General features: G+C 26.5%; 1 protein-coding gene across 1 annotated transcript in view; it reads left to right on the top strand.

Moving 5' to 3' along the window:
• Window positions 1-267: 267 nt before the first annotated feature.
• LOC112595977 (astakine-like) overlaps window positions 268-26347 on the top strand; it is a 47086-nt gene continuing 21006 nt past the window's right edge. The window contains exons 1-2 of the mRNA XM_025341403.1: window positions 268-619; window positions 19789-19954. Coding sequence (XP_025197188.1) covers window positions 19828-19954 — 127 coding nt within the window. The 5' untranslated portion in view covers window positions 268-619; window positions 19789-19827. The remainder of the gene's footprint in view (window positions 620-19788; window positions 19955-26347) is intronic.

The following is a 26347-nucleotide window of genomic DNA, read 5'->3' as shown; positions in this document are numbered from 1 at the left end:
GTCAAATCCGAGGACGTCAAAACGACGATACCGTAAAATGGGTGACCGCCGCGGTGTGCGTGCGCGCAGAGTTTCCTTCTCGAACAGTACCGCGGCCCTCACGCGCCCGTTGACGTCATCGCCACCATCGCCGACGACGCCTCTGCCACCGCAGCCGCAATCGTCGAACTACGCGCCGCGTAACCGTGACCTCGGTCCGATATTGGTGTGGTCCGGGGGAAGGGGGGGAACGGCTAGCGGCGCATCATCGGTCTTTATATGCACCGGCGAACTCGCGGGGCTGGCCAATTGTCGCGGAACTGTTGTACATACTGCAACCGTGGTATCGTTTTATAACTGTTGTGTTTGTTTTGCGCGCGTAACCGGTTTTTCCGTTCGAGTCCCGTACCCGAGATCGCAGAAGAGACCGATAAAAGTTAGTCCACCCGTTTGTTTTATCTTCATAAATAATATTGATTGTTTTGGATTTCGTCAGAATTTTCGCGTACTAACGATCGACCGTCATCCGAAATTAACAATTAACCATCCGAAACATTCACTCTTGTAAATTCACGTCAGATCGATTTCGCAGCGAATTTCCTTGAGCTGTCTACGTCGTCGCATCGTCGCCCCCGAACTGGTAAGTCAAATGAGAGACGTAATGCTATATCGTACTATACTTCATAATGTAGTTACTTGTTAGTATTGCATAATCGTTGTTTCAAAAAATAGTATTGTTTAAAAATATGTTTCTAGTAAATAAGTCGTTAAAAAATAACATTCATAAAAAAAAAAAAAAATTAACTTTTATAAATTTCATTATTATTGTTTTTCAAGATTCAGTTTTTTTTTTTACTTTTTTGAATAACAAAATACATTTTAAATTTAATATTTCTAAGCAGAATATTATTTAAGTTTTCAATTTTTAAAAATCAATTTTCTGATGAGTAATTATTAACATGTAATAATTTATGTGTTTATAGTTTTTATGAGCACAGTAATGAACCAATTATTGATGAATACCCATGCGCTACACCACTTTACACATCTAAACTTTAATACATAGTTATACACTTATATATAATATACCTACCTATATTATATTATTTATACCACTTCGCTTGTTTAAACTTTAAATACATATTTATATTTGTAACTAGATTTTAAGTATTGTAATATCATGATAAATGCTGACACATTAATTCCAAAAAAAAAAAAAAAAATATAAATATTTAATATATCTATATAATTATTATATAGATAAAAATGTATTATAATAATATAATTCATAAGCTACAAAAATAATATAATGTATTAAAAAACTATAGGTTTTTTATTTTATTTTTAAACTAGAAAATTATACAATCTATACAAACAAAGTACAATAAGCATAAAGTATGGTTTTTTTTTTTTTAATTATGTGTAATGGCTTGATGTCTTGGGGTAAAAAACGGTAAATTTGTTTTTTATGCAATAAAATACTCTGAAAGAATATTCTACGCTTGAATGAGAAATTAAAAACGTATGTGTTGTCATTTAAAATAATTAAACAATTAAAATGATAAAAAAATAGTTTATTTTAAAAATTAAATATATTGATGACTTATAATTTATAAATTACCTTTTGGTATAGTCCTGTTTCGCGGTAGGTTATCGATGTATGTCTACCATATTTGAGTGTTATATAAACTATAGGGAATGATCAAACATTACAATTTTAAATACGTAAAGATGATTTTGATTTTTTTTTTTTTAGTCTTCTGTGGAGCCGATAGATAACAATTAACCACACACAGTCTAATCGTTAAATATTGAAATTACAATACGTATGACTTGCTCCAATATTTATCTCATTTGCTTAAAAATTACAGCCACCACCTTTGCGCGTAATATTTTGAATAACGATGATAACCGTGTAATTCGTATTATTATATGTGTATACATATACTTCGGCTATAACTAGTCAAATAATATTATTTAACCGTCATCCACAAGTCTTGATTATCCTGTTATCTACCGCCACCAACCAAGCGAGTGTGCAACAGATGGTACGTGCCAAAGTTTGTTAGTTGTTGCCGTCTATAAGTCTGCAACGGTAGCTGCTGGAGGCGACGTGTACTCAAACGACTGAAAAGTTTTCGACATTTTTGAACAATCACGCTTCGTTCCATCGCTTAATAGGTAAAGAATAAATTTTTTTGATGCGAGTCGTCTTATGTTAGCGTAATATTTCATAATTCATACCCAGAGTATAACGTGAAAAATGGACTTTTGAAAAATAGATTTTTCGTTTTTGTCGTTAATTTATTTTTAGTCTGTAATCATTTTAAACGTGGATACGACGATATTACTTTTTTAAAGAGTTTTTTTTTTTTTAATCCGGGATGAACAACCGTGGTGCAAACAACTATGTTAAGGCTTACTGCGCAAAATATGCTTAGGGCTGGAAACTAATTTAAAATATCGATTCATAAAACGAACTGTTACAGTTTCAGTAATTGTTTCGCAATAATTAATTTTTATAAAAACATTTTTCCTATTTTTACGTTTATTGTTAAATAACTTGGAAAATAATTTGATCGTATTTTTAATTTCTATTTTCATTGCAATACTGTGTAGGTGTATATGTATATAGAGGATGGAAGCATTATAAGAAAATGTTGCGTACTGGTCGATGCAATTTAATGTACTATTTTGTGTCAAGTTTTAGCTAACATTTTTTTAAATAAATTAAATATCATATATTTTAAAATAATACATCATTTAACTAACGTAATTGATTTATAACACAGGATTACTTAAAATGAAACATCCGATTTCAAATGTTAATATATTTTTAGTTTTTCCATTTAAAGTTATGTATATGATGTATAAGATAAATTAATAATATTTTAAATTTATCTTCTCTTATGATGCGAAGAAAATCTAATCGGAATTCATGTTAATTCTATGCATATTTGTAGTAATTGACTTGTCTAATTTTTTAACTTTTCTGTGGTTGATGATGATCATGATATTTACACTTTATCCTTAATATATCCCCTCAAGAGAAGTAACCACATATAATGTAGGATCAGATGACCTAGGAAGTCAGGTGCAAAGCTTAGAAAGTTGGAAAGAGCTATTTTTAAAAAAAAAGTTATTTAACCATGATGTCTATAGAGCCACACAGGTTTGAACAACCTTTTTTTTTCATAGTTATTATTATAGGTCTATTATCGTTATAATAATGTAGATATAATATAATTTATATTTTACGGGTATTGATGAATTTTCCAAAGAGCCACAAATTGTAAGGAGCCGCAGGTTCTCGACTCATATCTAGTCTGATGCGCATGCTAAAATGTAATCGAATATTTTACTTTAATTTCTTGCTAATTTATTATACATGTATACTCATAAAAACATAATAAATACGTATTAAGATTTTGTTTTTGTTTTTTGAGTGATGAGTAGATGGTTGTGGCTAGTAAATGGTTTATTTACTGTGCGTTTGTACAACGTGTATATTATTATAATATATTCATAGCCACCAAACTACATAAATTACTCTTCTACCACTTAATACGCCATTGATTGCGGTATCGTAAAAAACGTGACCACGGCAGAAAAACAAATCGACATTATATATTAGCACGACCATAGTAGGTATACGGTGTGTTTAGGGGCTAACCGTGGAGTTTACGCGTAAGAAAATGGAATGAAAACGTATCGAACTGCTTCAGACTGACGACAGTGCGTTAGATGATAGTTATATTATGATCATCGTCAAGTAGGTAAGTTTAAATAGATACCTGCAGTATGTTCTGCCCATACTATGACGATCGATCTAGTACATATTTATTATTTATGGAGTCTCATACCTGGAAGAGGAAAATATAATATGAAAAATTAATTCTGGCATTTCATTAAAATCTTATCCATGGTATGAAAAAATATACTAATTAAGTTCGCTAATTGGAAGATTAAAATGTATCTACTAATTGAGTTCTTAGAAAAAGTGTTATTTTGTATGCGTTAGAATATTATGTATTTGTATGTTTGGTCGAAATAGAAATACCAAAACTATTGAATAATGAATTATAGTATATTAACTTAACGTTAGCTTAATAGAAAGAAATAATTTAATATTAAAAGAAAATTAAATTAGTGAAAAATTTAACTATTTCAAAAAAAATAAACATTTATACTTGAATAATAATAATATAAAAAAAAATAATAGCTTTTTGAGTTTGTATTGATGTAATGTATTAAATCAATTTATTTATTATTTTAAATGTCTTAAAAATACAATAAATTATACATGTTAATAAAAAGTATTACACATTTTAAAATTAGCATATAAAAAATGTTAAACATGTCATACCTATAGAATTTTTCTTCTATATAGCCTTAAATGAATTTAAAAATGGGAAAAAAATTTATTTTTTTAAGTTTGATGGTACTTAAAAATATGGATTCAATTAGTATTATATTTTAAATTTTACTGGACTAAATTAATATGTACCTAAAAAAATTCGAGACTCAATTTAAAAAAAAATGTTTCATTGGAATTTAGTTCATTAATGGAGTCGATCGGTCGATTGGGGCATTTTTCCTTCTCTGGAAATTGATGGTTTGCGGAAGTAGCCGTTGTTCATCCTCTACGCAATGTCGTCATCCGGGGTCCAAAAGAAACTGCAGTGCGGAAGGTGTTTCGAAGTAATTAAAAAAAAAAAAAAACCCACTATCGTTCGATTGATAATTAGGCGGGGAACAAAATAATATGAAAAAACATCATAGTTCTACATCATAATAGTTTAATGAATTTGATTAATGTAATATTGTTGCTAACCACGACAGTCGTCGTGCACCGCGTCGTTCAAGGACGCGTGTGTAACCGTACAAAACGTGACCGGGTAGGATTCCCAACTATTACGTTATATAGGTATATCAATTGGTCGTGATTTCGTACCGCAATATATACGCGCGCGACGATGTTCAAAAAAAAAAAAAACATCTAAATATATGTTATAAAAATGTTGTTATACTACGATTAACGTGTATATGTGTAGCTTCAAAATCTCTAAATTACGATATTCCCGTTTTTCCCGTAGGTACAAACATGATTTATGGTTTTATTTTTACTTCCGCATTTAACCATCAATAATATTTTATGGTTATTGTTTTTAATTCACAGCGGGTTGGCGCTAATTCAACATAGATAATAACTATTATCCAGTGTATTATCAGACATTCTGTTTGTATTTAACTAACGAAGTTTTCCATACTTCTAAAACGACATTCTGTGATGAAAGGTGAAATATTATAATCTAAAATATTTATCAAGCTGTAACTGCAGGATTTTCGAATATTTTACGATTTTATTTCTTCGGTGATACGTAGTATTATGTTAATGCTATTGAACGATTCGATTAATTGTGCGTTTAACATATTGTTCTATGCATTTATTTATTTATTTGTGCATTAGATGACACATCATGAAAATTAATATTTTACTGGTTGTGCTTTCGATTGTGCATAATATTACATGCCATGATGATTGCGCAATATTATATCCGAATTATCGAGAATACTGAAAGGTTATAAAACGTATAGGTACGAAGGAATTTTGTGTGTGAAAGTTACCGGTTTTTAAGAATAACTCATATCTATATTTTCCTTATGGAATCATAAGGTTATATTTATGTATACTTAGTCTGGAATAGTCAATTTTTGAAATACAACTTAATGTTAATATAGTCAACGCTCCAAGAATCTTCTGGTGTACCTATTTACAAAAAATATCTTTACTTAACTTTTTGAATACATTAATGATTTTGTTATTGATATATAATAATATACTAATGTTTCTTAATGTTTTGAAATATGTTATTTGAATAAGCTCATTACAAAATTCTTTAATAATTTAATTGAATAAAAACCCAATTTAGGAACAACTTCTTTTCAATAATATTTACATTTTAATCATTTCAAGTGGCTATCTCTCTCCTATTTTAATTTTTCATAAGTATATGTGTATATTATATATACATTATAGTTTGATAGGTTTATACACAATTTTAAATTGAATAACTAAAGATAGAGATAGTGACATTGCAGTATAATATAAATTTGTAATATCTAATATTTATTAAATAAAAAAAAAAGTGAATGTAATATTATTATATTATGCTATCTGAGCAAATTATTTAAATTCGATTCGATGAAATGCATTTAAGTAAGTAATTAGGTAGTTACTAGGTAAAAAATAAGTATAATTTTATTTATCAAAACATTTTAAAATTGAAAGGTGTTTATAAAATATTTGAACAACACATACATTATAGACACTAGACACTAAACACTCATAAATAATGTATTGATGTCAACTTTATCAAATATCATTATATATTATTTTACAGTAATAAATAATAAAATTTTGTACATTTATTTGAATTAAAAAAAAAATACTAATTTAATATATATATATATATATATACATATTTTAATATCTTTGATTATCAAACACTAATTTGACCTTTACTTTAAAAGAGTTCAAAAAAAAAAAGTAGAAATAAAATTATAATTAAGTCTACATCCTGTTTGGGAAAAACTGATAATTTTATAAAATAATATAACACTAAAAACGTAATTGTTTGTTAAATAGTATAATATTATCTAGGTACCTATGCTATTAAATTGTTTGAATAAAAAAAAAAAAATAAAAATAATAATAATTGTAATATGGTATACATTTTATAACAATAAACTGCTATTATTTATAGTAATTGTTTAAAAAAAATGAACTACAATGAGAAAATAATAAATAAAAGTTCATGATGCTGTATATATATATATATATATATATTATACATCAAATTTTGAATTAAATCATTTTAAATGTAGTCGATATATTGCAATGCTATTTTTATAATTTATATGCCTACGTTTCATACTAAATTACTTGTATTTACCTATAAAATATCATAAATTATGACCGATGTTAATATTTATCAAAATTTAACTCTTCGGAATAGACTTAAAAATTCTATCGGATTGATTATATCAAAAATTAGAAAAACTTGAAAAGTAGCGAATTCAATAAATTAAAAGCATATTAACAAAATATAATATATTTTAATATTCTATGCACTTAAGATAAATTTTTCCTATCAATATCTAATCGAGTAAATTTATTAACATAAGTATTTTATTTCAATATGTTTTAAATTATCTTAATTATGTTTTTATAAAATCATAATTAATCCATAATCAACATCGCAAAAATGTTTATCAGGCTAATAATCTTAGCCAACCTAACTTATTACGACATTAAAGTGTTTATCTGAAATTTAAAGCATGTATATAGATAGTCGCCTACAATATTTTTATTCGGAATTAGAATAATACAAATTCATTAGTTGAAAACAAAAACAATATGAAAAAATTAACTTCCTTGAATTTATCAAAGTCGTCCATGTTAATCTCAAATTAAAAAAAAATATTAATTGTATCGCATTAATTTTTGTAAAGAACCTCTCAGAAGATGCTTTTTTAAGGAAGGTACATAAAATAAATAACCTATTCAATCGTCCGCTTAAATTCACTTTTGTAGCTATTCAGCTTAAAATTAAATCTATGTATAAAATGTTTCCATTAGAGAGTGTTGTTGTTATTAATTATTCTTGTGAAAAACGTATACTGCACTGACTATACGTCATATCCTCGGGAAATAAAATTTTATTATAATATTTCAAATAAATAATGTTTCATTAAATGTTATTGGTGTTCGTGATAACCGGAATTGATGAGATAAGCTAATTGTAAGAGATAATCAAGCGTATAAACAATAAAAATTAATAATTAAAGGAAACTAAATGGAAATAATGGTATTAATTACGTTACAATGCTTCATCTTTGTGTAAGCTTAAAAATATATTATTATATATTATGTATATAAAAAAAAAATAAAAATAAAAAAATGAACCAAAAGATTATAATTAACAACTACTTCCTGTTACTATTACTCCAATTATACTCGAAGAAATGAATACAAACTAATACAACATACTTTTTGGTGGCAAGTTACGAATTTAATTAAACCATGTTATTGACAATTTTGTAAATAAATAGTTAAATGGGTAATTGTAAAATATTAAGATGAACAAATATAATGTAAATTACTATAAACCTATAATTATTAAGATGTAAATCGTATATGGTTTTATTATTTCCTTATGTCCATATTTGTTTATTCTAACTATAATTAATTCAATCATCATATGGGGTAGTGATGTTATAGAATATTACAGCCAATAACTGTTACACAAGGATTTTTATGTTTGATAATTTTGTTTGTTTAGGAAAAAAATTTTTTTTTCTATTCACTACATTATTGATATGCGAGTTTATATCAGGTATTGTTAAACTTACCATCTAATTCCTCATTTACATACTTAATTAAACAAATATCGGTTTTAAAAATGTGATATTCAAATTATATATGGGCACATTATTTTTTGGGAATTCATTAAATATGTGATACGATATTAAAAACTATAATGCATTTTTAATTCACATTTTCTTGATCGATTTTTTGTGTTTTTTTAATAAAAAATCCATTTTTTAACTTTTAATTGTTTTGACAATAATATTAAAAAGATTTTAATATAAAATTATATAGGTGGATTAAACAAGTAGTAGTATATATTTAAGATTTAAATAAATGAACAAATATTAAAATCTCCCAACATAATTTTCTTATGTTTTTATATTATTGTCACCATATATATATATGACTTGTAAATAGTAAATAATATAATAGTGTAAACAATTTGAATATTTAGTAAATTTTTTGCATGCCAATGAAATTTTTTCTCCATAGAGATGAGGATTAGGTCGATTGAATCGTTGACAGGCGCAGGAGTCGTGTCTGCGCTTAAAAAAACACACGTGTACGCCTCCAGTAACCTGTATAGTGTATATAAAGTATATACATTACTAATTACAGAATATACGTTTACATTTCAGGTATGTACAGAAAGACGTTTCAATACTTTATAATAATAATAATAATAATAATAATCGATCGACACAGATATCCAATCTAAGAACAAATCGTCTTCTCTTAAAAACGTGAAGGCCAAGCGCGAGCGTTAAAATAATATTATCATTTGCGATCCCGTTTCGTGTCGTATTCTCTCGCTTTTTCCACTGTAATATGTATATTAAAATAATATGTTATGATATACTTCCATAGATAAATATTATATATATACTTATTATTGTTATTATGCGAGTCTTAAGCGCTAGTCTCTCGGTCTGCACGCCACGACCCTCCCTGGGGCGCCGCCGAACTCGATTTTATAATGATATTATTCTTGTGTTTTACGTAAGCGTCCGCGACTGCCTGGGTATTTTCATGTTGTGATCGACGTTGCGGATCTTTGGACGTGGGCGAGAAGGAAAAAAAATTCAATTTGATATGTTTCGTTGAGAAATCGCCAACCTACCTACAGATACCTATTATTATTGCGACACAATATTATTGTCGTGACGGTCGACCCATCACGAGTGTTGCACTGCCAACAATCGACATCCTATCAATAAAATATCACAATACTACTATGTGTATATAAATTATTATATTAATATTACAATTATTGAATATACGTACACTATCGACTATTGGCCACACCAAAATGTTTTACCCAGGAGACCCGGACTCTGGGATCGCTCAGAATGCCGTATCTTCGGTGTAGAAATAGTTACATTCCTATAAATTCGCAAAGCTTAAAATTCGTTGGGTTTTAGTTCGTTTATAGTTCACGAATTTAATCGTACACAGAGTAGCATCATATCGTATAGATTATTTTATGCTTTCTTGTTATCGTTTTGATCTAAAGTCGTCGGCTGACAACATTTTTGTATTCTCGTCGATTCAAAACTCGTCTATCGTGTAAACTATAAATAATAATATTTGCAATTATAGCTATTGTACAATACTATCTATGAAGCTGACTATAACAATATAATGAAATAATTTCGCATAACGATGTTTATAAGCTAGATCATACAACATGTATTCACGGTATAGGTTACCATAAACTTATAATTGTTGTTTTGCGCAAAAATTAAGAGATAAGTCTGTACTTTCCAGCGTGTTCATTACCGCTAAAACATGAGAATAATGGTCTTGTTTAACATGGTATTTGGATTTTATTTTTTGTAGAATGAAAAAAAAAAATATACTTTTAGATCATATTGATGAAAAGATTTTTATCAAATACTTTTTGTCTTGACGGGCGTTTTTGATCAGTTTTCTTTATATCATTGACAATTTATCATAAAACGAATTTTCTATATATATACTTGTACTTAGCTCTCAAGTATCCACACTATTATATCTGATGAATCCAAATGGGTCGAGTCGTAAATAGGATTTGGAACGATTTCGTTATCGCGATGGTATTTTGCACAATCGCGTGTTATATTACATGGACCCGTGGAGAACATTGTTTATTTAAAAAAAAAGAATAAAAAAAAAATTCATCTAGGTTAAAGTTCTTAATTTTGTTGATAATTATTTTTTTTATCATTTATTTAATGGAAAATGTGTTGAAGAAAAAGAAAACGAACAATGTTTATCATTTTTCTTAGGTTTATTATTATTTTTTTTTTTTTTTACTATGCCTACGTTTTATCACGCAACAACGTATATTTAAAAAAAAAAATAAATATTTCTCGAAAAGAAAAGAAGAAAAAAATTGCTTTTCTTCATAAAATTATTGTACACTACTACATTTTTATTTTCACACATACTTAGTTTTTTCTTAAAATTGTTATTTTTATTTTTTTTTACGATCGTCGACGTTTGCATTTTCACGTATTTCATCATTAACGTATTTCACCGCTCATGCTGAGAACAATATTAAAACTTTTGATGTTTCAATACTATTTGTCGCTGCACATGCACTAATACACACAATATGCATTTTTGTGTGCATATAATACGTGTATTTAGTTTTTGGATATGTATTTGCCCTCGTGGTTCGTTCATAAGAGCTGCAAATAAAAAAACGGACATAATATATTTATTTGGTAATAATATTTTTATGGTCCACAAATCGTGTTGAATTAAGAAAAATACATATATATATACAATAAAAATATATGTATGAATTTAAAACTCAAAATACACTGTAATATAGTAAAATGGGGAATTGAATACAGATTGTAATTTACTCCTCATTTTTAAAATATATTAATGTGAACTTTATTTTTATTTTAAAAATGTTAATATTGAAAAGATATTATACTAGTGATATATGAAACTTATAGTTAAGAATAGATATTATAGGGATTTAATTATATGAGGCTTATTAATGTACAAAGTAAATGAAGCCCAAAAATTTCAATCGTAATAAAGTATAATTTTATACTTTAATAAAAATATGTTATAATGGACATGATAATTGTAGGTGAAGGGAAGGGTATGCGAAGTCTTTATTTTCTCAAAGTTAAAATTTAAGTTTGCAAATTATAAATGCAGATTTTCAAATTATTAACATGGACTTAAATAAAGGCTTATAATATTGGGGAGAGAGTAACTTTATAGACATGGGCGTTATGTTATACGAAATGCTAGGTTCACTAAGGGTCTTATGAAAACGTGGATTTTCTATATTTCTAGTTACACAATATGGAATTAAATTATAACTGTTATATCCGGTTCGTCGAGCGACGACCACCAGCTGGCATTTGGAATTTCTATATTAAATTGTCTATTACATTTTATTAATAAAATAAAATATTTTTTTCACATCACGGTTGCGTAAATTTAGTATTTACTATAACAATTAAATATATTATTGTCATGATATCGAATTAATATTGATTACTTTTTTTTTATATTTTATAATACTTATTTATTCTATATAATCCATATTATATAAATTTTACATAGAGTGTACCTATAGCTATATTTTCTCGAAATGATAAAAAAAAAATGTTGTACATATATTTAGGCAGACAAATTAGATAACTGGTAATTCTCTTGAATATGCGTAGGTTAGGTAAGATAAAGTATTAGGTAACTTAAAAGATATTAACAAATGCTCCTTTTATACTATGCTCCTTACAAATGAGTTCACGTATAATTATCATGAACTAATTATTCTGTGTATTCCATTGACGGACGTGACGATTAATTTCTAACAAATCATGGGGTATGTAATATCAACTATTTAATAATATGTTATTAATTATTATATCTTATTAAGTTTAAATGTAAATACAGCGATCGGTGCATTCTGGTTTCAAAATATCATTTTTATTGTGGCTGCTACGAATCGTTTTATTTGTATTGCGAGTTTTTCAACTAATGTGTATAAAATACAAAAAAAAATATTTAAAATAATTTATACTAACTGTACCAAACGGATGCTAAGCATACACCTACGTGCGAGTTTATCGATTTCGTTTTCCCGCTTTGTTAAACAGTATATAATTATTCTTAAACGTATTACAAAGATAGAATGTACACAATAACATGCTTTTATTATTATGTACCACGTGCGTGTTTAACGTAACAGAATCCACATGAATCGAAATTCTTGTAATTTTTTCGTTTCGTTATAACGAGTTTACTATTATTATTTTTGCGATATCTCATGAGTTTTTATTAAAAACCGGATTTATACATCGACGTAGTTGTAATATTAGTATGGTACCTTAACAATACGTGCATACGCGTCATAGTATTATTATCAATGAATACTACTTATGTATCTACGTTTCTATGTTATTTGTTGGTTAACTTCTTACTTCTTTAGTACTTATTGCGATTTTTTAATCGTATTGTTTTTATTTTAGGACGTATTTCACTACTATAATTATTTTTTATGAATTTATTACATTATTTCCTCGGTAGTATAACCACGATTTTGCTTTTATTTGTGTTGGTAAACGGGTAGGGGAAGGGGTAGGAGAGGGGCTGATAATTTATTGTTTAACTAGGATCCTTCATACAAATTACAATTTTAATACATAATATTACACCTTAAATAATTCGTTCATTGAATACTTAAAATGTTTCAATTGTCTTAAGATTTGAGAGAAAAGATTTAAATCCTAATAAATAATTTTATAGCTACACAATTGTTTTGCAAAAAATCTAAATATATATATAAACGGTCTATAGTGTGTAATATACGTAATAATTGGAAATTCATGTAAGTGCCTGTAACTTACATCCAAAAAGAATAACGATTATTATAATATATTGATCCCTTTATAAAAATAAAAAGCGTATTATCTAACCTGAAAAATTGTTTGATATAATAATTATATTATCACATTTTTAAATTTTCACTCATACTGATGTATTTAATTATTTAAATAATCGATTACAATTTTTTATGAAGTTATATATTATATATTTTATATGAAAATAATTATAATTTTTAAATTAATTTTTTTATCTGTAATTATTCATAGAAATAAATATTCTGTACAACATTACATTTTTTTTATCATTGATCTAAAAATAAAATTTCAATTAATATGATCAACAGTCATTAATAGACCCATTATGCTATAGACATTTTTTTCTTTTATTAAATAACTTGATTTTTTAGAACTAAATAATGTTGTATTCCAGTTCCATTATTATTAATATATCTATACACAAAAATTATTTAATTTATCAATTAATACTATAGCAGTGGTAGCCAACATGACTAGGTTCGTGTGCTAATTGGGTGAATACTATGATACCAATAGTCTTCTTAATGTTTATTAATACATTTTATATAATTTAATTATTTTTATAAGTGTACCTATAACTAAAAAATTAAAATTCCTAATAATAATAAGTAAATTTTTCTTTAATAAATAAAACATGAGCTACATAGATCATTAACTGCATGACGAGAGCCAAATGTGATTCGTGAGCCGCAGTTGGCTACCCCAATAGTATAGTATTGCGTGGAAATAAGTTTGAATAAAAATAAAAATAAATAAATATTAGTAATAACAATTGTTTTAAAAATACATAATTTATAAAAATTGTCATACTTTTAATATTTTAGATTTTATCATACTTCAGCTATTAGATACAAAAATTTAAATAAACACTTGAATTAATGCATCAATAGGTAAAAAATATAAGAAATAACTTGATAAAGATAAAAAAATAAACACTATCTTGTTATAAGTGAACCTATAACCAATTATATAGTAAGACATAAAATAATTCATACAATATGTTTTATTGCTTTCGAACATAATATGTCATCATAACTATTATAATAGTATAGCTTGGTCATAAAATGCAGAGAAAAAATACCAGTTGTTTACACATTGCACGTCTTCTTATAATGGTAATAGATATTATGAAAAGATCGAATTTATTTATACATGTATAAAAATCATCGTTGTATTATTATTATAAGTGTGCAATATTTGACGTCACAACAAAATGGCCAATATATGTAAACACGCATAATATTGATATGATCCCCATGCGAAGTATAAAGAATTGTAATCGTGAGAAGTTCATGTTTTTCTCAATTATAGTTTTGTATGCACATAATATAAAACAACATAGTTAAAATATTATGTTATAATAAATCACAAAAATGACGCTTAGATGTGTCACACTTGACAACGACCAATAATCAGGTCGTTGCTTATGGCAGCAGTCTTTTAATCACATTTAGATTTGTTCATAGTCGGCTACAAAAAAATATAAATATAGATACATCACACATTGGTGCTATTTTGTCGCGCTGTTATTGTCGTAAAACTATTTGGTTTTGGGTTTCTGAAAATCATAAAACACATATATCTATTGAACATAATACACCTTAAAATTATTGTGTTCACGCTCGACGTTTCTTCGTTCACTATTGATTTTATTTTAATGTATGCTATACTATATTTTAATTTTTTATGTTATATGAGTAATATTTTATGGTTTAATTGAAATTATAGAATAGATTAAAATATTGAATTGGGATGGTCGTACAATGCAGTGATCATTATCATTAGTTGATAGTATTATATTTTATGTGTATATTTGTATAGTTTCACCTCGAAAAACAACATCGATAAGTATCAAAAATATGTTAATATTATGATGTTATGTGTTGTAAATATGAAATTTTTATTTTATATTTGTATGTTACAAAGTGTATTATTATAAAGAATGAATAGGGTAGTCGAATCTGAGGCAATTGTAATAGCGGAAGTTATATAATTTAATAATATATGCATCTTGTCGTTAGAATTAAATGTTGCCGCTTTTCAAGAAATTTCCCCGTTCGCTAGTCTAAGATTTGTCGATTATGAAAACGTCCATTTACATTATGTCGATAGTGGCGTGCTGACTACTTATCGACCGTAGTTAACATTATAATATTATTTATCTATCTTAGAGCTTCGTCCGGAATGTGTTTTATGTTCACTGTTTTGTCCAAGCGACAATATGAATCGAAACAATAGCTGTGTATATCGGTGTTATTATAATTTATAGTTGATCGTCTATCATCACGTAAATACTCAGTTTTTACCATTTTTTATTTTTTTATAGACAACGACGTAATATAATATAGGTATATATTTTTAAATTATAATAATATATGCCATTACGTTTGTCTGGTGTTTTATGTGTTTTGCTGCAAATGACCTCGATGAATTATTATCGTTTGACATATATAATTATACACATCAGATTTAAAATTATGTTGCAATACAAAAGACTTTATTCGGCTCAAATCATATTAGATTAGGTTAAATCTAACACGTGATAATTATTGGCATTTTCATTTAAGTGTATATCCATAAGAAAAATTAAGATTTTTCTTCAGTCCTTTTTAAACTATTAATTTAAAGTTGTCCGAGTAAAATTATTTTATTCAGTTAAAATTTGGCAGTGAATATTTCAATATTTGTATATTATAATAAATTTGTTGGATGATCGCTATTTAAATCCTGAGTTTTTTCAATACAATTTAAATGTGGTTTTGCCGAAAATATTATCAATTGTTGATATTTGATTTTATTATGAACATATCTTCTTACTATACAGTTTTAAAGTACTTAAGTTTTAGTATTATGTAAATACTAAATACCAAACGTACTTAATAATTTAAAGTTTAACTAAATGTAAACAGCCTTATGTTTGGTGACTCAACTCTGTGTTAAATTATTAGTATCACTTTTATGTTAACAGAAATAAACATTTCGGTAAACACAAAATTTACTTATTGTATCATATTATACTCAGATTTTTTTTTTTTAAGAATAAGAAAATAATGAATTATACCAAATATTTATTATAGTTTACTATATAATTTACATATGTTGGAAGTTTTTAACAGTCTTAACATTTGAGATATTTCAATTCATTTATATGGGGTTTTAAACGATATAATATATTGAGTTAGTTTAAGTTTACTTAAATTGTAATATTTATAAATTGATGACAAGTATAATTCAACATAATCTAACCTTTTATTTTTTTGTAAATTTTGTACATTTATTTAAAATACATATTATAAAATTATAAATACATGTTGATAAAATGTTGTTATAACTAAATTCCCAATGACATTTAATAAAACAAATAATGTGTGATTTGAGTCCTTATTAATTAAATATAAATCATTACGTTATAAACTGATAAATATTTGATCATGTAAGAATTAAGCAATTTAAACCATATAAATACATTTTTTTTAGTATGAAGTATTGAGAAATAGTTTTGATCTCTTGATACAAGTACTGTATCTAAGTAGTAAATGACACGATGAAATGTTATTATTTTATAGCGTTGTAGGTATATTAGAAAAACGGTTAATTTCATTTAGATTTTATCGCAATCGTAAAAAGTTCGTGTTGAATTCTCTAAAAATGTCTTTACGTAAACTTCACATCTACATACTAGTATAGGTATTGCACCAACATAAATTCAATACACTGTATACTCACTAGTTATGAATAGTTGTATAATATATATTATATCTAAGACCTAAGTATTTAATCCACGTCCATATAATGATGAAATACATATTTCGGATACGAAACGATTTATGATAACAATTATCATACTGTTCATACTCAAAACGCCACATTAGAAGATTATTAGGTCGCGTGCACGCCCGCGATTCGACGAATTTAAGATTATTTTCAAACCTATATTTCGTGCGCGAAATGTACGTGCGTGTACTCTCGCTGGTACGTAATCTAACCTGGTTGATCCGAGAGACCAGATTTACCACCGAAAGTAGATAATAATATATCTTTATAATATTGCACCGTATAATGATATTTTATATGATTATGATTTCGTTAAGTTTGCCTATGATGAGACTGTAATAATAATATTATTGTTATTTTGTCTGTTGCATCATCGGAAGTCAGTCATCTTCGTCGCGTGGCTATCGAATTTCAAAAAAAAAAAACAGTGCGCGATGATTTTATTATTATTATGCCGTCGGTAATCGGTATTCTATGACTCCAGTATTGTGGTAATATCGACTTTATGTAATGTATCACACGACAGGGAGGACAACGCTATCGTGTTATTACTCGTCTTTATATCTAGTCGTACCGTGAAATCAGTTCCAAGTATTTTAGAACTTAAAATATAAATAATAAACGTTTGTTCACCGACACCATCGATAGCTTTATTTTATAAATTGTACATCATTTTATTATTGTGTATTGAATTTATATGTAATGTGTATTATATATTAGGTAGGTGCTTTAATGAATTACAAATACAAACTTAATTTAATGCAATAGATATTTAAAAGATGAAACTTATTTTTTTTTAATTTTAGCATTTACACGTAATTTCATTAGTTTTTAGAATAAATTGATAAATTGTACGAGTTTTTAGTATAAATTAGGAAATTTAAAATATTACCTCAAAAAATATTGCTTCTGTAATATTTGCTTTTTTAGATATTTTTTCACCATACCAAATATTAATCTTTTTTTTTTTTATCAAGGTGAATGTAATAAAGATATAACATCTTTATTTATTAACAGTTACTAACGGATATGATGTCTTAATGGGACTCAAACAACTCACAAAATTAAAATTAATTAGTTAATTTAAGTTATATCGTGATCACGTTTATTTCAAGTACCTATATTATTTATTATTTTTGTTTGCATGTCTAAGTTTGGTATTTTATTTTTGTATTATTGTTAGTTTAGTTAAGATAAAGAAGTTTTAAGAATTCTAAAAACTAAACTGTTATTTTCCTTTTGTCAGTGTGCTCATCAACGAAATGTAGTAAATTTTTTATAGATATTGAATTACGTTGAAAAGGCATTTATTGTTGTTTAGAATATTTTCTAATAGTTTTTAGGGCATCCAAATTCAGGTTTTAGTTATTATATGTTAAACGGATATTGGTTGTAAAATATAACAACGTCAGCGCCAGTGTTGTTATCGGAATTAAGGTTTATTATTTTAACTTTTTTTTTTATTTGTGACTATACGCGTTACAATAGTTGCAATGTTTTTTTTTTTTTTTTAATTGACAGAATATAAAATATATATTATGCTTTTTCAATGAGATTGCGATTTTTCACAAAGCAGTAATTTTGATGAAGAGAATGTATACAAATAATTTTTGATGTTGATAATAGGATAAATCCATTGGTAGAATAGTCAGCAAAAAAAAAGTATGTGCACATTTTATGTATAATGGATTTATTTATAATGCTAATGCTGATACGCTAAATTGTCAATGTACCACCTATGAGGAGTGATAAAAAACGTGTCAGATTTTATTCGGTTGTATTAGCGCGTTGAGCATATTGTACGTATTAAAGAGTTAAAGAATTCGAAAAATTGACTTACGATTTTAGTAAGGCATGTGAAAAGGAAAATTTAAAAAAATTTGAAACTCGACGCTATGAGATTGATTAAATTACAATCTTATTGTAGGTTTATGGATTATAATATCAGTTTTCACCGATCGTCTAAAATATATAAAGTCATAGCATATGTCTGAATTATATTAAGTTAAGATTATCTATACATTATGCAGTGCATTGCAATATTACATAATATTTTAAAATATAGATAATTTGCATAGACACATAGTACTTAATGACATATTATTTTTTTGGTAAACTTGTAGAGAGTTACAATATTGTATTCACCGAATTAAATAACAAAATGTACTCAAAGTTTATCTATTCTTGGTATGTTTGAGATATATTATAAAATTTCTATTCTGAATTGTTTATAACAGTGTTGTTTGTTACCTTCACTGTTTATCATTGTTTAAATTAAATATATCACGTATTTTTAGTATTTATACAATATAAAAGCATAGTTGTGTATTTAATGTTAATTCAAGTTTTTCATATTTATTGTCTCTATCTAATACGAATGTTTATCCATTTATCATATGAGTTTACAAAAAATTGTTGTTTTATTAAAATATACTTAAAATATACTTATTTATTGTAGTATAATGTTGACATGTTACACAACAGATATGTACTAACAAATTAATATTTTAATCGAAAACATCAGAAATACATAAATTATCTTACAACACAAATAATTTTATATTTTATACGGTATGCGTATATTATATTATAATGTTTTAATATTAACATATTTTTTGGTTCAAAATTTTGATAAGATTTGTAACAAATTTAAACTACAAACTTTTAAGTTTGACTGTAGTGAATATGGCCATATTTTAATATATTATTATATACGACAAATTGGTTGAGCAGAAATATAACGATGATATTGTTTAAAAATGCTAACTTAATGTTTTTTATTTCCAGATAACATAGAAAATTAAAGTCAAATTAAATAACTACAATATGGGAAAATTATCGTTGGCCGTGGTTACAATTTTGGTGGCTACAGTGGCCGCATATCCAAGTAAACCGTCGTTCCTCGGGTGCCAGAGCTCAGAAGACTGTGGCGTGGACGAATGTTGCGTTTTAGGTACATAATTATTTTTTATCAACAATAGAGTAATACAGTTTTAGTAAAAATATTGATAATAATTATTAATCACACAAGTATTATAGAACATCCCAATATTATACCATCGTTGTGAGTAATAGAACAGCGCTTATCAATCTTGAAATTAGTATGCGACTAAATAAATTTACAGTCTAATGCAGAATTGTATGATGAAAATTGATCAAAAGTTCAAAAATAATTTATTAGCCAAACATAAGCTGATTTTGTAATTACCTACGCAGAGTTCTAATAATAAGCCTATTAATAACAGATGTTTTATGTTTTGTTGTTAATAAAAGATTTTTTTCTATCTTAAACGACATTGTGTTGTTGAAAATCACCAAAACGCAATTACATAATATATATATATATATATTATAGTATAAATAAAAGTAGTATAATATTGAATATAGCTGGTATCTACGAATCTATTTATATTATATTATGTAGAAGGTCTCGAAATAATTTGGTAACCAAACGACAGTCGATGGGAAATGTATTTCGGTTGTCGATATTAAAACGAAATTGTATTAGAATTTCCGAAATACAGGACGTTTTCTACAATATTCGTTTTGTGTATATACAGTTTCTTAGATTAGTTTTTTAGAGTACCTTTTGCTGCTATATTGTAGATACCACCGAGCGTATTACGCGGAGTTTGAATACCCACAACGTTTGATAGATTCAATAAAAATTGGGCGTGGGATATTAGATATTAAAATTTGCATTTATATACGGTTATAGGTTACATAAATTTTATATTATTATTATCTTTAAACGAATTGAACTATTGACGACGATATTGTATCATGTCATATTCCGTATAAATCTATATTAATATATCTATATGGTCTTAACGCTCTCAACAAAAATTATTTTTGAGCTCAATCGATTTAATATAACTTATAGATGATGGTATATTTTTAGATCATAATACATCTAAAATATGATAATAAGTGTGATAAAACATATTATGTCAAATATTTGTGTAGTATTTTTGTGTATACAACATTTAACAAATTATAATTCGCATATCAATGCAGTGGTTTCGAGTATCGCCCGAGAGAACCAAGGTGTTATGTAAGTTAAGCAATATTGCTATGATCTGTTTAATCATTTGAAATTGAATACCGATTCAATTTTTATCCAAAATTTATATTTTAAATGCGATAATAATAAATTATGCTGAATTACACAACTTAAAACAAACTCTCAACTGCTGGTCATTTGACATTGGTTTTTATCGTTAAGTCTAGTTTATATTAATGATACGTGATTACAATTGTTGCGGAAATTGTGCGGCTTATCAAAATTCCATAGGTAGTAAGAATTAAATGGAAAATAACAACAGGTTATCACGATCTCGTTAAGAGTTATTACTGTTTCGATCATAGGTGTAAGAATTGTTTTTCAAAAAAATAAAATAAAATTAGAAAAACTAATATAATAACCCATAAAACGACGACTTTAAGGACGCGACTTGCCGTCAATGGGATCTTTATTGTATGCCCGGAAGGGAAAACAAACTGTTTCGATAAAAAAAAAAAATCGTGTTTACGTGCCGCTGCCGCCGCCTTACCATACAAAATTAAATGTGCAAGTCGCAAGTCATTCGTGTACGATAGTCGATAGAGCTATAATAATAGTGTTAGTGCAGTACCAAATATCGCAGAATATCGTGCGCACATACATATTAATGTAATAACTGTATAAAACCATCAATAGCTTCTTAAACGGTTTTTTTTCTGTAGCTAATACCAAGACGAAAAATAAAAAATATAATCGTGAGAATTTACGCCTCCGATGTATTATTATACAGCACCTACGCGCGGCAGGTCTTCATCTACGAATGTCAAGGAGGTATTGTCGTAAAATAGGTACTGTACGAGTATAGTAGTTACGTGATAATACAAATCATCATATTGTTGTAACTTTGTTGCCCGATGTTCCTCAGTGATAAATCCCCCCCCCCCCCCCGATGTGCCGTGGGACATTATAATTTTACAAATCCTTTTCAGATTTAGTGGAGAATTTTCTATTTTTTTAATCATACGAGTAGGTAACAATACGGCTATATTATTATTATTATTCCATGATAGGACGTTTTGTTTTGTTTTGTTTTTTTTTTTTCATTTCGTTTTACCCGTTCTCTGCAGCTTATACAATACGTTAAAATAGTATTGACTTTTGATTTTAAAATGGCAGTCATAGTTTTGGGTTTCAATACGAAGTCCCGTGGTGTCCGTCCTTCGTGACCACCGTTTCCGTGGTTACCATTGTTGATTTTATAAAAATATTAATTTACCATATTTTTTGGCTTCGGGGTATGTAATATCATTATTGTCGTGGCCGTTATTTATAATGTTTTTCATTAAAGTAAATTAATTAAATCATTATCTATCTGTTACATTCATTATAATATACTGTGTTATATTATTGTAACTTGCAATTGTGACGTGTTGTTTAAATAATTGGTTACATTTCATATTAGATACGTAGAGAAACTGCAGAAAACCAAACGTGTGTATTTTATTTCACAATTTATAGTTTACAGGAAGAATATGAAATGCTTGCTGATAATATCGATCTATATGAATTAAATGATGAAAAATTTTTTTATTGATGCAATCTTTATTTTAATTATATTTTTAGACTAAAAGATGTTTTAATAAATATTTTTTAATTTTTATTTACTTTTTTCTGTTTATTCAATTTAAAATAAAATAAATAAATTTAAAAATCCTTGATATAGGTACCTATCGTATAATGCAATTGCTGTTTCTCAGTTACTAACTGTATCAAGTAAATTGAAATTAAAACAATTTTTTTTCCAACAGTTAATTCGTATGTTTGTTTAAGATTGAATTTTTATAGTTAAAGTTAAGTGTTAATTTTTTAGATTAACATTTTTTTTAAAATCTTAATACTTAATTTTAGTTCTTATTTTTAGTTTTAAGTATTTAATACTTAAAAGTAAAATATTGTTATACAAATCATATAAATTTATTATATAGATTTATAGATAATACTTTATGCAAGTTGTATGAATATAATATAATATATATATATATATATATAGACTTTAAAAGATATATTTTTCGAGTTTTTACTGGAAATATTTCGTTTATGCAAACTTCAAAAATATCACTAATAATTAACTATACATATTTGATATCTATAATAAATACTTACACAAGAAAAATTTTTTTTAAAATTATATTTATAATTTTAAATCAATAATAAAAACATTAAATCTAAAAATATCTATCAAGAAAAAACATCAATGAGCGATGTTATTAAACTCAAAATATTTATCTAAACAAGCCACTTTGTAATTTGTAAATAAAAAAATGATTTTATTGTATTATAAATTATAAATTATAATATTAATTGTCATTTAATGTCTGCCGATGGAGGGTAAATTTAACAAGTTTAGTAATGCAGGTATAAAAACGTACTAAAAAATATTATTATTTTAATATAAGATGTCATTTTAGGAATTTCCGATTTCCTACACAAGTCCACTGTTGGCGGCGCTAAATTCCGTGCTATATCGGAACCGGTTACCGATATTATTATTATTATCATCATCTCCATCATCATACACCCAACGAATGCTAACGGGCCCATATAATATTATACCGTAAGGTTTATAGGTACACGCGCGGTTTAATATGGTTCTCATCCGTCGGGGTCAACCGTGGCTTGACCTTAAATGGCTCGGTCGCGCACCCGCCACCACCACCCACGAAAACCGTGTTTGCAAGATTTTCCACGACCTCGGTAATGAGTGGGTATCATCTGTTGGCTCGTTTTGTCTATTCCGTGCAGATTTAAAATAGTATTTAACATTTTTTCCACAGTGTATGTAGAAAAGAATCGCTGCAAAAGCATGTTTTGTTCCGTAAAACAATATAATAAATAGCCGGTCGTATCCATCATCGTATTATACGTATTATATACTTTGATACATTTGTTAAATGTTTAGTTGAAAAATTAAAATCTTTAAAACTCGTAAGTATATTTATTTTTTTTTAATGTTAAAGGTATAACAATGCCGGATGTTTTCAAAATTATTACGAAAGGGAGGAATTTTAATTTTTTAAATCTAAATAAAAGCTTTGAGATATTTGGTTATAATGATGACGTGTTTTTATAATTACTTAATGCCACACAAAAACATTTTGTGTTTTTAATTTCATATCGCTGCAACATTTATGTAGTAATTTTTTTTTATGTCAAACAAACATCACGTGCTGATAATTTAAGTAAAGTCAAAAACTTATTTGTAGCGTTTGCCTAAATTTTCGCTTTCTTACATACTCCTTGATAATAAAATTAATTATTAATAAAATTATTTTTTCATTACAAGTTTTTACAATTTTCAGACAAAGAATCGTGATTTATAATCTTAACTATCGGTTTATCTTATTATCCTCGATAAGTTCATAGTTTCTGAATATGACACTTGAATTTAATTTTTTATACGAAGAAACGAATTATTCCTAGTTTTTCTATTGATTACTAACGATTTTTAAACACAAAATTGTATTTAAAAACTTTCTATACGGAGTGTAATTTTTTTATTAGTAGTTGACGAGTTCCATTTAAAATTGTTATAACAACGTAGCGATGCAGATGATTCGTCGTTTTAAAACTTGAAATAACAATACACGGGTGACTTTTGTATCCAAAATGATGACGAACTTCGCGATAAGTTTTGTCCACGCGTGTAAAATTTTTACGTAGGTATAATACGTCTGACTATGTTTCAAAATATCGTGTTATCACTTATCAGCGCCACACTTTATATATTCACCAAACAAACAAGCGCAAAAACTGAAGACAAAAAAAAATAAATAAATAAATAAATAAAATATAAAAGTATTATTTACCCAAATAATGAATATTATATAATATGTTAATATATTATATTAACACGTTGATAATACGTTAAACGTTGATCATGTATGCTAAAAAAAGTGATTGATTAAAATTGAAATACATCTCATAGAAATTTACAAACTAATTATTACCGAATTAACTGATGAAGTTTAACTAAATGAAAGTACATAATAATAAAATAACAAAAATATATTTTATTTCAGTATTTATATCACTCAGTTATTTTATTTATAAACATAATTTATTTTTTTTATTTTTTATTTGTTACTAATTAATATACATTATGTATAGCATCCATTGCATTTAAAACTACAAAAAAAATAAATATTTGTTTGATTAAATTTGTATTTCCTAAATCAAAAATAAATCATTTTACCCTTATTAGCGTATTTTGAATACTCACTATTCTGAATGGTATTTTGTTATTAGACAAATATTTGCTAGGTACTATGTATACATTACTTGTAATCGAATACTTGATTTCTAATACTTGGTGATCAATGATCACATATATCCGTTTTTGATTCCTATTTTATAAAATTTATCGTCAGTATTACTAAATACAACATATCATTTATTATTGGAATTAAATTTTCTTTTATCAACACAATACAGAGGAATTGTTACTGCCATCTCAACTTGCTCAATTACTAGAGGTGGAAATTGATTTTCATTTACTGAAAATGATTTTATAAGATGAATACAATTCGAATAAATGTTGAAACTAATTCAGAAATGAGTAAAAAAGTATTTTTATGGTTAAACCGAAAATTTAACTTAGCTTAGCCAATTTTACAGGCATAGTAATTATGTGGGACACGGTATATATGAAATAATAATATATTATGGTATTTGAACGGCAAATTAACATCCTCTTTTGCTATCGCGCAATCGATAAAAAAACCATTCTTTACATGTCCTGTATATTGTACATAAGCATTATTATTATTATATTCCCAAAATGAATCGTGTTTGTGATATCCGGTGATATTGAATTGAGACCATGCTACTTTTATGTGTTTGAATTGAGTCCAGCTTGTTATCTTAACATCTTTGAACTGAGTCCGTATAGATAAAATATCATAACTACCTACATAGCCGATGGCACACAATTAGTTTGTACTTATTTAATTGTCAAATAATTACGAGTGATAAATGGAGTGTATGTTTAGATATTTACCCATAAAATAATTATTTATTCTTAAACAATTTTTAATTTTTTGTTATAATATTTTCAAAAATAATAAGATAGTACGTACTTGAAATTTCTAAATTATTATTTTCAATATCTATATAATGATACAATTTTCAACAAATTTTAACTCTTTTTGAAATATTTATAGGTATGACAAATTTTCAATTTTTTTTTAGTATTTTTCTGTAACTGTCAATAAAAAATTATTCTTTAAGTAAAAAGTACCTTTATTTATTATTATTAATATTTTTCAATTAATTGCCTCTTTTACC

Source organism: Melanaphis sacchari, unplaced genomic scaffold, assembly GCF_002803265.2.
Source record: "Melanaphis sacchari strain LSU unplaced genomic scaffold, SCAv2.0 Contig2_pilon_pilon, whole genome shotgun sequence".
NCBI classification, from domain to species: domain Eukaryota; kingdom Metazoa; phylum Arthropoda; class Insecta; order Hemiptera; family Aphididae; genus Melanaphis; species Melanaphis sacchari.
This window is presented reverse-complemented; position numbering and strand designations above follow the sequence as displayed.